The 13,831-nt window shown below is 34.6% G+C and overlaps 1 protein-coding gene and 1 pseudogene across 3 annotated transcripts in view; one reads left to right on the top strand and one right to left on the bottom strand.

Moving 5' to 3' along the window:
* RNF13 (ring finger protein 13) overlaps positions 1 to 13,831 on the bottom strand; it is a 181,521-nt gene that overhangs the window by 50,566 nt on the left and 117,124 nt on the right. For all 3 annotated transcript variants that reach the window (XM_032173827.3, XM_032173828.2, XM_058427085.1), the window contains one exon: positions 5,683 to 5,788. In XM_032173827.3, the coding sequence (XP_032029718.1) occupies positions 5,683 to 5,788 (106 nt within the window). The remainder of the gene's footprint in view (positions 1 to 5,682; positions 5,789 to 13,831) is intronic.
* On the top strand, positions 524 to 616 carry LOC116481307 (U6 spliceosomal RNA; annotated as a pseudogene).

The following is a 13,831-nucleotide window of genomic DNA, read 5'->3' as shown; positions in this document are numbered from 1 at the left end:
GATTGTGGTGATGGTTGCATAATTCTGTGAATATACTTAAAATTATTGAATTGTGCACTTTAAATGAGTTAATTTTAAGTTACATTAATTATGTCTCAGTAAAGCTGTTAAAATAAAAGACTAGACAAAACAAATTCACAAGTTCGAACTAATGGACATAGAACTGCACTTCACATCTTTTCACACACACAGAATATTTACAAAATTTAATCAGAAAACCATGCCACAAAGGAGGTTTTTGAAAATAACCAAAGAATCCATAACATACAATGTTCTCTTACCTCAACACAACTGAATTAGAAATCAATAGGAAAAAAATACATATTTTGGAAATGTAAAACTGTACTGAAATAATTCATAAGTCACAGAACGAATCATAATGAATATCTACGTTTCTGAGGGGGTGTTATAATCAGCATACCCCTTTGCCACCTGGATTCTAAATAACTTGAGAAATAAGACCATGAACTGGCGAGAAGAAGGAAGGTGAAACAACTCACTGGAGAGAGAAACAGAACTTTCTGTACTCGTTTCAGCAACACGTATACTAAAACTGGAATGATACAGAGAAGATTAGCATGACCCCTGTGCAGTGCAAGAAACAGAACTTTTTATTGAGCAATAGAATTAGGTTGCCTTAGCCACTCAGATATAGACAAAAGCAACTTTGGAATGAAGTAGGCCTTCCCTTCACCCTGCCGCAGAATTGCAGAACCAGCCCTAACCCTGGAGGAGTTGAATGAACATCTATGTCCCAAAGTCAGGTTAATAACAAAACAAAGATGGTGGAGCTGAGCCAAGTGTGCCCAATTTATCCTTCCTAAAGTGTCAGATAAGACACTTTATCTCCTCTAAGGTGGAAAGAGTAAATGGGCAGAGAAGGGCTAAGAGTTATAGTAACTGAGTTCCCCCTTCATATGGATTGAAACATTAAGAGTGATAAAGAAACATCCTATATTAAAATGAAAAACTTTTAAATTTAAGTCAAATGAAAATAAGAATTTTCCTTATCAAAAGTTGTGGGTTTCAGCTAAAGGTATTGTTGTAGAAAAATTTATAACCTAAATGCATATACTTGAAAGAAAAAAATAAGCATTTGGCTGAAGAATTAATTTCTATTAATAGAAAAAGAAAAGCCATACAACCAGACAAGGTAGAAGAAAGAAAATGATAAGAACAAAAATTCATGATAAAGACAAAGAAAGTAAAGAATTTAGCATTAAGTTCTACTAAAATGTAAGCTGCTTAACATCAGGGATTTTTACCGATTTTGTTTACTGATGAATCTGCAGACCCTTGAACAGTGCCTAGTTCACCATAGGTACAGAATATATACTTATTGAATGAAAGCCTACTTCTTTGAAAGGCTAATAAGGCAATAATTTCTGACAACATTGTGAAAGGCACAGATGGATATGAATAAAGATAACTTATTCCACAAATAGTAGAAATTCTCTTTAAATTGTTATTTGAGTATATGAATATTATAAATCACTTTATTCCACTACACTTGAAAACAGGAAATTTCTTAGAAATATACTTTAGTAGGAACTGAAAAACCATCTGAATGTCTATTTAACTATGAAAAGGTCACTAGACCTAGATGATTTTATAGGCATCCTCTACAAAAATGTCAAGTAACAGATAACCCCAATTTTCTTTAAAAAAAAAAAAAAAACTATTTTAGAAAGTAAGAGAAAGCTTAGTTTTATGAGGCTATAATTTTGATTGCCTAGTTAATTTTAAAATTACGGTAAAATATACACAACATAAACCTTACTATCTCAACCACGTTTAAGTGTACAGTTCGATGGCTTAAGTACATTCATACTGTTGTGCTACCATCACTACCATCCATTCACAGCCTTCATCTTATTAAGCTGAAACTCTGTATCCATTAAACAACAACTCCCCCTTCTTCAGTCCCCTCAATCCCTGGCAACCACCATTCTAGTTTCTGTCTCTATGAGTTTGGCTACTCTAGGCACCTCGTATAAGCAGAATCAGTATTTGTCCTTTTGTGACTGGCTTATTTCACGTAGCATAAAGTCTTCAAGTTTCATCTATGTTGTAGCATGTGTCAGAATTTCCTTCCTTAATAACACTGAACAATATTCCATTGTACGCATATTCCACATCTTGTTTATCCATTCATCCGTCAATGTAACGCTTGGGTTGCTTTCATCATTAGCTATTGTAAATAACATTGCTATGAACATGGTGTACAAATATCTATTAGAGTCTTTGCTTTGAATTTTTTTTTGGTATATACCCAGAAGTGGAATTACCAGATCCATGTTTTATTTTTTGAGGAGTTGCCATACTGTCTTCTTTAGTGGTTGTTCCATTCTACCTTCCTACCAACAGTGCTCAAGGGATTGTCTAGTTTTGATGTCAAGGTTATTCTGGCCCCATAAAACCAAAGTTTTCTTTTACCTGAATATTCAGATTGCTAATATTCTAGAATTTTTACATCGATATCCAAGTATAAAAAATTAATCTATTTTAGAAATCTGAATAATCCAGAGATGTAAGGACAAAATTCATACATCATAAACAGGATTTATCCCCAGAATATAAGGAATTTCAAAATTTCCAAAGCATATTAATGTAACCCAACATAAACATGATAAAAGAGAGAAAAACCAATTATTATTACAACACATAAAAAACTTATAGTCCATTTAAAAAAGTCAAGCAAATAAAAATCTGATTTATGTCCAGGACTTATACTGCTTTTTCCCCCTTATTTTCCCAAAAAATATAGCACAATGTTAAAGGAGGTACAACAATAGACATCCATTTCCTGTTCTTGACTTTTTTTTTTTTTTTTTTTTTTTTTTTTTTTTTGAGATGGAGTTTCAATCTTGTTGCCCAGGCTGGAGTGCAATGGCGTGATCTTGGCGCACTGCAACCTCTGCCTCCTGGGTGCAAATGATTCTCCTGCCTCAGCCTGCCGAGTAGCTGGGATTACAGATGCCTGCCACCACACCCAGCTAAATTTTGTATTTTTACTAGAGACGGGGTTTCACCATGTTGGCCAGGCTGGTCTTGAACTCCTGACCTCAGGTGATCCACCCGCCTCGGCCTCCCAAAGTGCTGGGATTACAGGTGTGAGCCACGGCACCCGGCCCTGCTGTTCTTGAGTTTCAAGGGAAGGCTTCTAGCATTTCACCATTTAATAATGTTTATTTTAAGTTTTTAGTCTATATTCTTTATCTGTCTAAGGATATTTACTTGTACTCCTGGTTTTCCAAGGGTATTTTTGTTTGTTTGTTTTTTGGTTTTCTAACTTACTCTCTACTTTCTTGCTTCTATACTGAACCCCCAAGGGAATCAACAAACAAATTACCATAATGGAATTTGTTACATGATTACATGATTAATATATAAAAATCGATAATGTCCCCTGACCAAACCTTGCTTTCTAAATATACCTCTCTAATTAAAAAAACCACGACTCCTTGGGAAAAGGTCTGATGCTAGGGCTGGGACAAGAAAAATATGAAAAATATAAGATGAACCTGAAGCATCTTATAGTACAAGATAGTAGTCAAGAAGTGCTTAATAATTAAAAAAAAGGGATAGCACTGAATCAAAGGAACACAAGATCCAGCATGACAAGAGCAAAAGTTAAACAATTTAAAAACAATCAAAAAACAAAAATAATGTATGAATATTACTGGATTATAACCTAAGTGTAAAATAAATATACATGAGTGCATACTAATATATGTGGTTGAATAAATAAATGCTGAGAAGAGAAAAATATTCCTTGTAGAAGAACTTCAAATAATGCAGATATGCCCTCCCCTTCCCCTACCTTAAGGGTGGGCTATACTTAGTGCCTCACTTCTAAAGAAAGAAAGAGTAGAAAAAGGAAAAAATATTAACTTTATAAGTGGAGAAATTCAGCAAACACTACCTTAACCAACGGATGAAGGTTAGTATCATCAGTGATGTTCTACAGATATCATATACCCCCAAATATGATGTGATGAGAAAGGCACTTCACGTCTGTGATACTCTTTTGAAAAACCTGTAGCCTTGTCTAATCATGAGAAAAAAATCAGGTTGAGAGACATTCTACAGGAAACCTGGCTAGTACTCCTCAAAACTATCAAGGCCATGAAAAACAAGAACAGCAAAATTGTCATAGACCAGAGGAAGGACAGGATAATGAAATACAATGTGGTATCCCGGATTTGATCCTGGAACAGAAAGAGTACATTAATGAAAAACCTGGTAAAATCCAAAATGTGGAGTTTAGTTAATAGTAATGTACCAATGTCAGTTTCTTAGTTTTGACAAAAGTCTCCCGGCAATGTAAAATGTTAAAAATGCAGGAAAGTAGATGATGGATGAACAGGAATTCTCTTCTTTGCAAACTTTCTGTAAATCTTAACATTATTCCAAAATTAAACATTTAATAAAAAGCAATGCTCTAATACTCAATTATAAGAATAACCAATTATAAAATATAATTTCAAAAATCCCTTTGTTGGTAGCAAGAAAAATTTACTATATGTGTAATAAGTCTAAAAAAAGACATGCAAAACATTTATAGGAAAAAAATTATTTAACTGATGGAAAGACCTAAATAAGTAAATTTAAAAATACCATAGCATCATAAGAAGACTGAACATTTTAAAGATAGCATTTAATCTTTAAACTAATCTATGAATTCAATATCATAATAAATGTACTGAATATTAAAATATGTATTCTTTATGACAAAGAAGTTGGCAAGAAGAGTGGGATTGTTTTATATCTTTGCAAATCTATTTTAATATCTGTCCAAATAGAATACAGAGGATTTTCAAACTGCTTCTGTTTTCAAATATTTTGATATTGCACATCATGTAGCCTCTAGAAATTTTTACTATACACCTCTAAGAGAATGAGAGTGACCAAAGACAATACTACCTTAATATTATTACATAATAATTTTCACCTTGCAGACCTACTAATAGTCTTGTGACCATATTTTGATAACCACCGTTATGGAGAAATAATATGTCATTCCCCTTTAACCTTAAGCTCTCACATTATTTTTTTCATACTTTAATATAAAAAATTTCAAACATACAGAAGAGTTGACTTTTATAATAAATGCCCATATATCCACCTGGATTCTATAATTAACATTTTAATATGCTTTTTGTCACATCTCTATTTACCCATTAATACGTCTTACTTTTTCCTCTTATTTTTTTCCAGTGTATTTTAAAGTAAGCTGCAGATATCAGTGTACTTTCCCTAAAATACTTTGGCATGCATATCATTACTTGGTTTAGTACATTTTTTTTACAGTTCGTTTTGAGGTAAAATTTACATATAATGAAATGTACAACACAATTAATTTTGTGAATCCAGACAAATGCCATGCATTTTTGCAACCCACATCTCTATTAAGATACAGAACACAACTGTCACCCACCAAAAGTTCCCTTATATTATTTTCAGTAAATTGATCACTTCTATCTAACCCCCACCGAGGAAATCACCATTCTTACTTTTTCCTATTCATATTATCTTTGTTTTTTCTAGAACTTCATATAAATGAATTTATACAATATGTACTCTTTTATGCACATATTGTTTAAATTCTCTCACTCAATACAATGTTTTTAGATTCATCCATACTATTTTTTAAAAATTATTAAAAGTTAATGTACCTACCATGAAAATGACTATCAAGATGAGACAGATGCCCACTATGATAAGGAAGGGAATTAGGTAGTATTCCAGAGGAAGACTAAATTCTGGAACTAAGATAAGGTGGCCCCTAGAAGAAAACAAAAATCAATCATTGAGAAATGAAGAGTTGTTAAATTCTGATGTTAATTAAAAACAGGAAAAAATATTTTTAAAAACAGACATATAGACATTACAATTAAATTCACTACATACATTTCATTTTCTAAAATAGGACTTTCAATAATTTAAGTAATGCTTTCTACATCTTTAAGCCTATTTTACATATTTTTCCTAATAGCATGCCTATATGATTAAACTGGGTAAAGAAAACTAGCCAATCAATACTTACCATGTCTATCCTGGAGATATGTTAGTTATTTGTTTATTTTATTTTACTTTATTTTTTTGAGATGGAGCCTTGTTCTGCTGCCCAGGCTGGAGTACAGTGGTGCAATCTCAGCTCACTGCTACCTCCACCTTCGGGGTTCAAGTGATTCTCCTACCTCAGCCTCCTGAGTAGCTGGGATTACAGGTGCCTGCCACCACACCCTGCTAATGTTTGTATTTTTATTAGTAGAGAGGGTTTTGCCATGTTGGCCAGGGTGGTCTTGAATTCTTGACCTCAGGTGATCCACCTGCCTTGGCCTCCCAAAGTGCTGGGATTACAGGCGTGAGCCACCATGGCAGGTCTAGAGATGTTGTTTATTGAATTTAGTAAACAGGGCAAAAGTTATATTTTATATGTAAACTCATGGCAGTACCTTGGGTACCAAAAAGAACCTCCACCTCAATCAAATTACTGTTCATAAGTTCTTCCTATGGAAAAACTCTAGAGTCAGTATTGATAAAAATTACACTGTTTCCTCCCTATCTGCTTTACATGTATCTGTTGTATCAGGTACAATGGATACAGGTCCTATACTCTACAATCATCTGAGATATGGAATGAAAAACTGGTCAAATAATTCATAAGAGTTATGGCTTCCTGTATATCCCCCACCTTCTCCACCACTGGACTGAAAAAAACTACAGAAATGTGTATGTTGTAAGGTGGGGAATAGGAAATGCTACATGCCTTAATTCTCATTTATCGTTAACCATGTAATTACTGTGACATTATCTTTATAAAAATTGACAGGGACCCATGAAATAAAACTGTAATCAGAATAAGCACATCATTTGTGTTGCATGAGGAAATTTTACATGGCATCAAAGCTCTGCATTAAAAATATCCTTAGTTTAGGGAAGAGTCTGTATAATGCTCAGTAATATGACAGATATGACAGATGACTCCATTGGGCACTACCAGACTAGTATGGCGCCAGCAAAGCTATTCTGTTATCCACTGCTAGTTAATTTTTTAAGCAGTGAAGCCAGGTATTTCATAACAGAAAGGTTCAATGCAAAACAATCGTTCTCAGTATAAAGGAAAATAAAAACAGATTTACTCCTTTCCTCATACAGAGGTGCTTAGGACACCATAGCACTTAAGACAAATAACATGTATGCAACTTATTTCTTTCCGAGGCTATTTTTAAATCTTCATGCTATTATTTCTTATACACACACACAAGGGGCTCTATAAAGCTTCAACAAACAAAAAAGAAAATACCAGGAATTTACCCCAATAATTTAAACTTTCCAAAAATTGCTACGATTGCTAGAATACAAGTAGCTTTTTACTCCACTTTCCAGCAGAATGGGGGATAACAAAGGATTTCACACACACTTGTATAGCTTTGCACAAAATACTAAAGTAACTAATATATCATCAGTGTAAAAAATAAAATCAGCAGCAGCAGGGCCTAAGATGCTCTATTTGATGCCATCTCTTCCAGCACGAGGCCAGCCAGCTCTGCAAATAATATCCCTGTTCTCGGCACATACCCTCTGAAACTGCCCTGAGCCAGTGGTACCACTTTCAAGTATAACAGTCTTTCCATGAGACGCTAATCCTCTATAACCTCCCTACCCCACAGCCACTGACCTGCTATAAATAAACACTGTCAGGGTTTAGAAGCCAGACTATTGCATATCCTAAATTCAACCCATTGTAACTTAGTATCTCAGCAGTAGGAAGGCTTACAACTCTCATATTGTTTTTTTTTCTTCTCTTTTTATGTTTATGACTTCCTAAGGCACATTCAGCCTTGATGAGATAAATAAGTCCTGTCCTATGAGACAAGCCCCAGGGTTGCTCAGAAATAAACAGAGCTTCTAGGTGAGAAGGAGCAAGCTAAAAGAACAAATCAGGAAGTCCCAGTGAACTAGGAACTTCCTGTGTGTTTGTAACTACAGAAATGGAATCAATTTCAGAACTTCCCAGTAAGCATTATGCTAAGATTTATACGCCCAGGGTCTAAATCTCATATTCCACATATCCTGTTAATGCTTTCCATTATAAACTAATACCATTTTAGTTTACTGTCAATATATATTGTGAGGATTTTAAAGGGTCATCAATTGATAAAAGATTTTGAGCATCTCGCCTGTAATCCCAGCACTTTGGGAGGCCACGGTGGGTGGATCACTTGAGGCCACACGAGTTTGAGACCAGCCTGGCCAACATGGCAAAACCCCATCTCTACTAAAAATACAAAAAAAAAAAAAAAATTAATCAGGCATGGTGGCCAGCACCTGTAGTCCCAGCTACCCCAGGAGCTAAGGCTGGAACCTTAGCTTGAACCCGGGAGGTGGAGGTTGCAGTGAGCTGAGATCGCACCACTGCACTCCAGGCTGGGTGACATAGTGAGGCTCTATCTCAAAAAAAAAAAAAAGGTTTTGAGCATCTTGAATCAAAAGCCCAATGTACACTCAAGATACTGTTTTTTTCTTAACCAAATTGCTAATGGTGGATGTGGTGATAGTGATGATACAGGGAACTACAACAGAACTACAATGGAATTTCAGTCCTTTGGCTCCATTTCTATTTCTTCTGTCAGCCCAGGTCTCCCACAGCTGAACTTGCAGACTCATCCTTGCCATAGTCCCAGATTAATCTGTATTTGAGGAAGAAGGTATTTAAACAGGTAAGTATCCTACCACACTGCCTCCATGTCCATGCCTAAATACAGCACATCTTATGAGCTCTACAGCTAAGATTTGATCATTGAAGCAGAGTCCTAAGCAACCCAGAAAATAGGGTCTTATTTTCCTTTGTGTGACTTCCCAGGCTAATTTCAAACCAGCTGCCTAGGCTTAAGCTTGATAATAATAACCTGTCTAATTTCCCTATCCTTCTGTTGACACACGAAGCCTTGTCTGTTCTTTTCTGACATCCAACCCCCACCAATCAAACTACTGAGCCTCAGTGGATTTACAGCCACACAGCAGAGCATTCTGTCCTATAGATCAGCTTTCCAGGCAATAACCTGTATTCAGCCCAACTGCTGGATAGCCCCATTTACTTGCTTGAACTTGCTCCTTTCAGACAAAGCTCACAGCTGCCTCATTAAACATCTTACATCACTTAATAAACAGGCTCTGTGCTCAGCCCTGTGTCCCTATTTACTGCCAGTGCACTGCTCTGTCTTCTTGAGGAATTCTGAGGTAGTATAAAAGCAGTTTAATTTCATTAGAATTTACTAAATATCTACTGTGATATAGTCAATGGGCCCAGTGCTAGGGATTAAATATGAAAAAATAGAATCCCTAACCATCAGAGAGAATATAGAAATCTTAAAGGAACCTCAATGTTCTTTGTTCTAACTCTTCATTTTCAAAAGAGAAAATATGTCCATGAAGATTAAATACCCTCCCAAAGGCCACATCCTAGCAATCCCTCCAGTGAACCACACTACTCACTCTGATCAAAAACAAGCTTTGTCTCTGCCCACAACTTGTAAAAGTTGTATGTTATCCAATAATTTGCCTTCCCTAATAAAAGTTACAAAATGCTTCTAGAATTTAAGTTTTTAAAATACCAAAGTTGACAAAGGACAACAAACAGTTTATAAAACTATTCCCTGTGAATAAAGAAATGCTAATCAGACCAACTCATTTTCTTCTTGTCAGATTGGGAGGCCATAAAAAGACTGATAATATGTATTTCTGGCAAGAGTAGGAGAAAACACTGGCTTTCCTAAAATGTTGGTGGAAACATAACTGGTTTCCCTTTTTAAAGGGAAATATGACAATTGTTTACTGAAATTTAAAACTGTTTCTCCTTAATCAAAAAAATTCCACTTTTAGGTGCTTTTGCTAAAGAAACATTTGTGCAATTGCACAGAGTATATGGTCAAGGATATCATTAGAGCACTTTCTGTAATAGACAAAAATTGGAAGGTAAGCATTAACATTTATGAAGCATTTACTGTGTCCCAGGTATTCTTCTAAGAATTTTATTAATGTGTTTAATCCTTCCAGCACTGCTATATGCTGTAGGTTCTATTATTGTTCACATTTTAATAAGGAGAGAGGCTACAGCCCAGAGATAGTAAATTTTTTGTTGAAGATCACACAGCTAAGAAGTGATGGAAGCCAGGATTTGAATCCACACAGCTCTTACTCCAGAGGTCATGCTTATAGCCAGTGGCTTACTGGCTAAGTAAATTAGGATATATCTAAACAATGGACTATTGTTAAATCCAGAATATACCATCCTGTTTAAAATCAGTTAAAAGAGTGAACAGTAGCTAAAAAGAATAAAATACAATAAAACAATAATTGATAATACTTCATTAATATGATAAAAAACCAGAATCTTATTTAAAGAGGAAATGAGAAGCTTTCTTACTAAAGGGAGTAGTAACAAGGGAAAGATGCCTATCTCTACTACTATTTAACATGGTGTTAAAGTTATTACCAATGCAATTAGATAAGGGAAAGCAATTCGAAGCATAAGAATTGGAAGGAAAAGATAAAACTATTCCTATTTATGTGAAAAAACTGCCACCAACAGTAAGAGAATTAAGTCAAATTGAAGGTTATAATATCCACACTCAAAAATGAGCTTTCAGCTGTACAAATAAAAACCAGTTAGTAGATGTAACGAAAGAGGAGACTCCACTTATGATAGCAAACAATAAAATACCTTGGCATAAATTTAACAAGAAATGTTTATCTCATGTGGATTTTGGACTAAAAAAAAACAAACAAAGCTGAATACATAAAAACAGAATTGGCTGGGCGCAGTGGCTCACTCACGCCTGTAATCCCAGCACTTTGTGGGGCTGAGGCGGGCAGATTGCTTGAGTCCAGGAGTTCAAGACCAACCTTGGCAACATGGCAAAACCCCAGCTCTACTAAAAATACAAAAAATAGCTGGGCAAGGTGGTGCATGCCTGTGGTCCTAGCTACTCAGGAGGCTGCAGTGGGAGGATCACCTGAGCCTCGGAGATCAAGGCTGCAGTGAGCTGGCGCCACTGCACTCCAGCCTGTGCAACTGGAGTGAGACCCTTTCTGAATTAAAAAAAAAAAAAAAAAAGCAGAATTGAATAAATGAAAGGACATACCACACTCTTGAATAAGGAGACTTATCCTAAAAATGTCAATTCTTCCTAAATTAATTTATGAATATAATGTAATCTCAATAAAAATCTCATCAGGTTTTTCTGAAGCTAGACCAGTTGATTACTAAATTCCTTTGGAAGGAAAAACTGGAACCCTCATACATTGCTGGTGTGAATATAAATCGGTGAAGGCACTTTGTGAAAAAGTCTGGCAGTTCCTCAAAGTGTTAAACACAGAGTTACCACATAATGCAACAATTCCATTCTAGGTATATACCAAAGAGAAAAACATATGCACATGTAAAAATGTGTACACAAATAGTGAAAAAAGCATTATTCATAATAGCCAAGTTGTGGAAACAAGCTAAATGTCCATCCATCAACTGATGAATAGATAAACAAAACGTGGTATATCCATACAATGGAAAACTTTTCAACAATAAAAAGAATAAAGTACCAATACATGCTACAATATGATGAACCTTGAAAACATTACACTAAATGAAAAAAAATCATAAAATATTATATGATTCCATTTATGTGAAATAACCAGAATAGACAAATCCATAGAGACAGAAAGTAGATTAGTGATTGCCTGGGGCTGGAGTGGATGAAGAAGGACTGGAGAACAGGAAGTGACTGCAAGTGTGTATGGGGTTTCTACTTGGGATATTGAAAAAGTTCTAAAATTAGAATGTGATGATGGCTGCAGAATTCTATAAATATACTCAAATCACTGAATTTTATACTTTAAATGGGTAAACCTTATGGTATGTGAGATATATCTTAATAAAATTTTTTTAAAAATTCCATTGGGAAGGACAAAAAAGAAACCCATTGGAATAACTGATGGCTATTTGGAAAAAGATATGATTGGATCCATTCTTCAAGCCATATATAGGATAAATTACAAATGAACCAGAGATTTAATGTTAAAAACAAAATCATACAAGTATAAATGTGGGTGAATTCCTCTATAACACAGGAGTAGGGAAAACTTTATTGAGACTCAAGACCAACAGCCCAAGGGAAGAGATATTTGATTTTTGGTTACATTAAAAAAAAACCAACACCATAGTGAAATAAAAATTTCAAAATACAAAAAAAATTGTAATATTAAAAAATAAAGGACCAACATACCTAATAAAATACAGAACTTCCAAAAATAGGGAAGAAAATGACCAATACTCTAATACGAAAAACTGGCCTAGAGGTAAACGGCTCATAAAAAATAAAATATAAGTAGCGCTTAAGCATAAGAAAAAAAATGCTCAAATGTGCTTGTAATAAGAGAAATACACATGGAAACTATAATAGAATACCATTTCTCACCTACCTGATTAGCAAAAATAAAAACATCTGACAACAACTTTGTTGGTGAGGGTACAATAAAAGAGACACCCTCATAAACTGTTGGCATGACCCTTATGGATGGGAATTGACAATATCTAGCAAAACTACATATACATTTAACCTCTGAACTAGCAATCCCACTTCTAGAAATCTATTCCAAAAGTATACTGGCAAAAACATGAAAACACTTGGGCATAAGGTTATGCATTACAGCAGTATTTATAATTATAAAATAACATAACCGATTCAAATGCTGATCAACAGGGGACTGGCTGATTAAACTGGAACATCCACAAAATAAGAGTTCTATGCAGCTGTACAAAAGAATGAAGAATATCTCTGTCTACTCAAGGATAAATGATTAAGTCAAAAGCAGGATGGGGAATATTGTTTATGCAGTAAGGGTAGAAGATAGAGGAGAGGAGATATATATTTTCCTACATATTTTTAAATTTAATGAACTAAATAAATTAAAATCTTTTTTAAATTGTTACTTATAAGGTAAGGAGAGGAACAAGATGGACAAGATGGATGATACTTAGAATCTGAACTTCTTTGAATATACATTGTTTCATTGATTTTGACTTAAAGTTTGTATATAATTTTTAAAATCACACTTAGGGGTAAGGGGAGCAATCTCCAAACTCTGAAAGCAAATGAATCAAATAAACCTGTGTTTTCAATTTATAACATCAGCATACAGACTATTTCATTTATCTTTTAAAAAAATAATTTGCCTGTAGCCCCCAGCTGCTGGGGAGGCTGAGGTAGGAGGATCGCTTGAGATCAGGAGGCAGAGGTTGCAGTGAGTTGAGATCATGCCACTGCACTCCAGCCTGGGCAACAGAGTAACAGCCTGTCTCAAAAATAATAATAATAATGATAATAATTTAACTTTAACTTATCTATTATGACATACTCTAAGGAGAGAAAGAACTGTTTTTTTAAAAAATGTTGGTAATAGCATTGATATTCTTCTTCTGAGTTGGTTGTGTACATACTTTACAATTAGAAAAGACAATATATTATTATGTTGGTGTCTTTCAGCATAGAAAAATAAAATACCCATTTAAGATCAATAAAGTAAAAATTCTAGACCTTTGAATTTAAATTGGAAGCAACAGTATACACTCATGATTTATTGTATCTTTGAAAGCCATACATATTTCCTAGTTGTGCCCACTGAAAGAAAGAGAGGGGGCTTTAGGGTAAAGTAGGTGGTAGATAGATAATAAATAGACAGATAAATAGATAGATGATAGCTATAGGTAGGTAGGCAGGTAGATAGATAGATAGATAGATAGATAGATAGATAGATAGATAGATAG

Source organism: Hylobates moloch, unplaced genomic scaffold, assembly GCF_009828535.3.
Source record: "Hylobates moloch isolate HMO894 unplaced genomic scaffold, HMol_V3 SCAFFOLD_13, whole genome shotgun sequence".
NCBI lineage: Eukaryota > Metazoa > Chordata > Mammalia > Primates > Hylobatidae > Hylobates > Hylobates moloch.
Note: the sequence above shows the minus strand (reverse complement) of the source record. Positions and strands in the feature narration are given on the sequence as shown.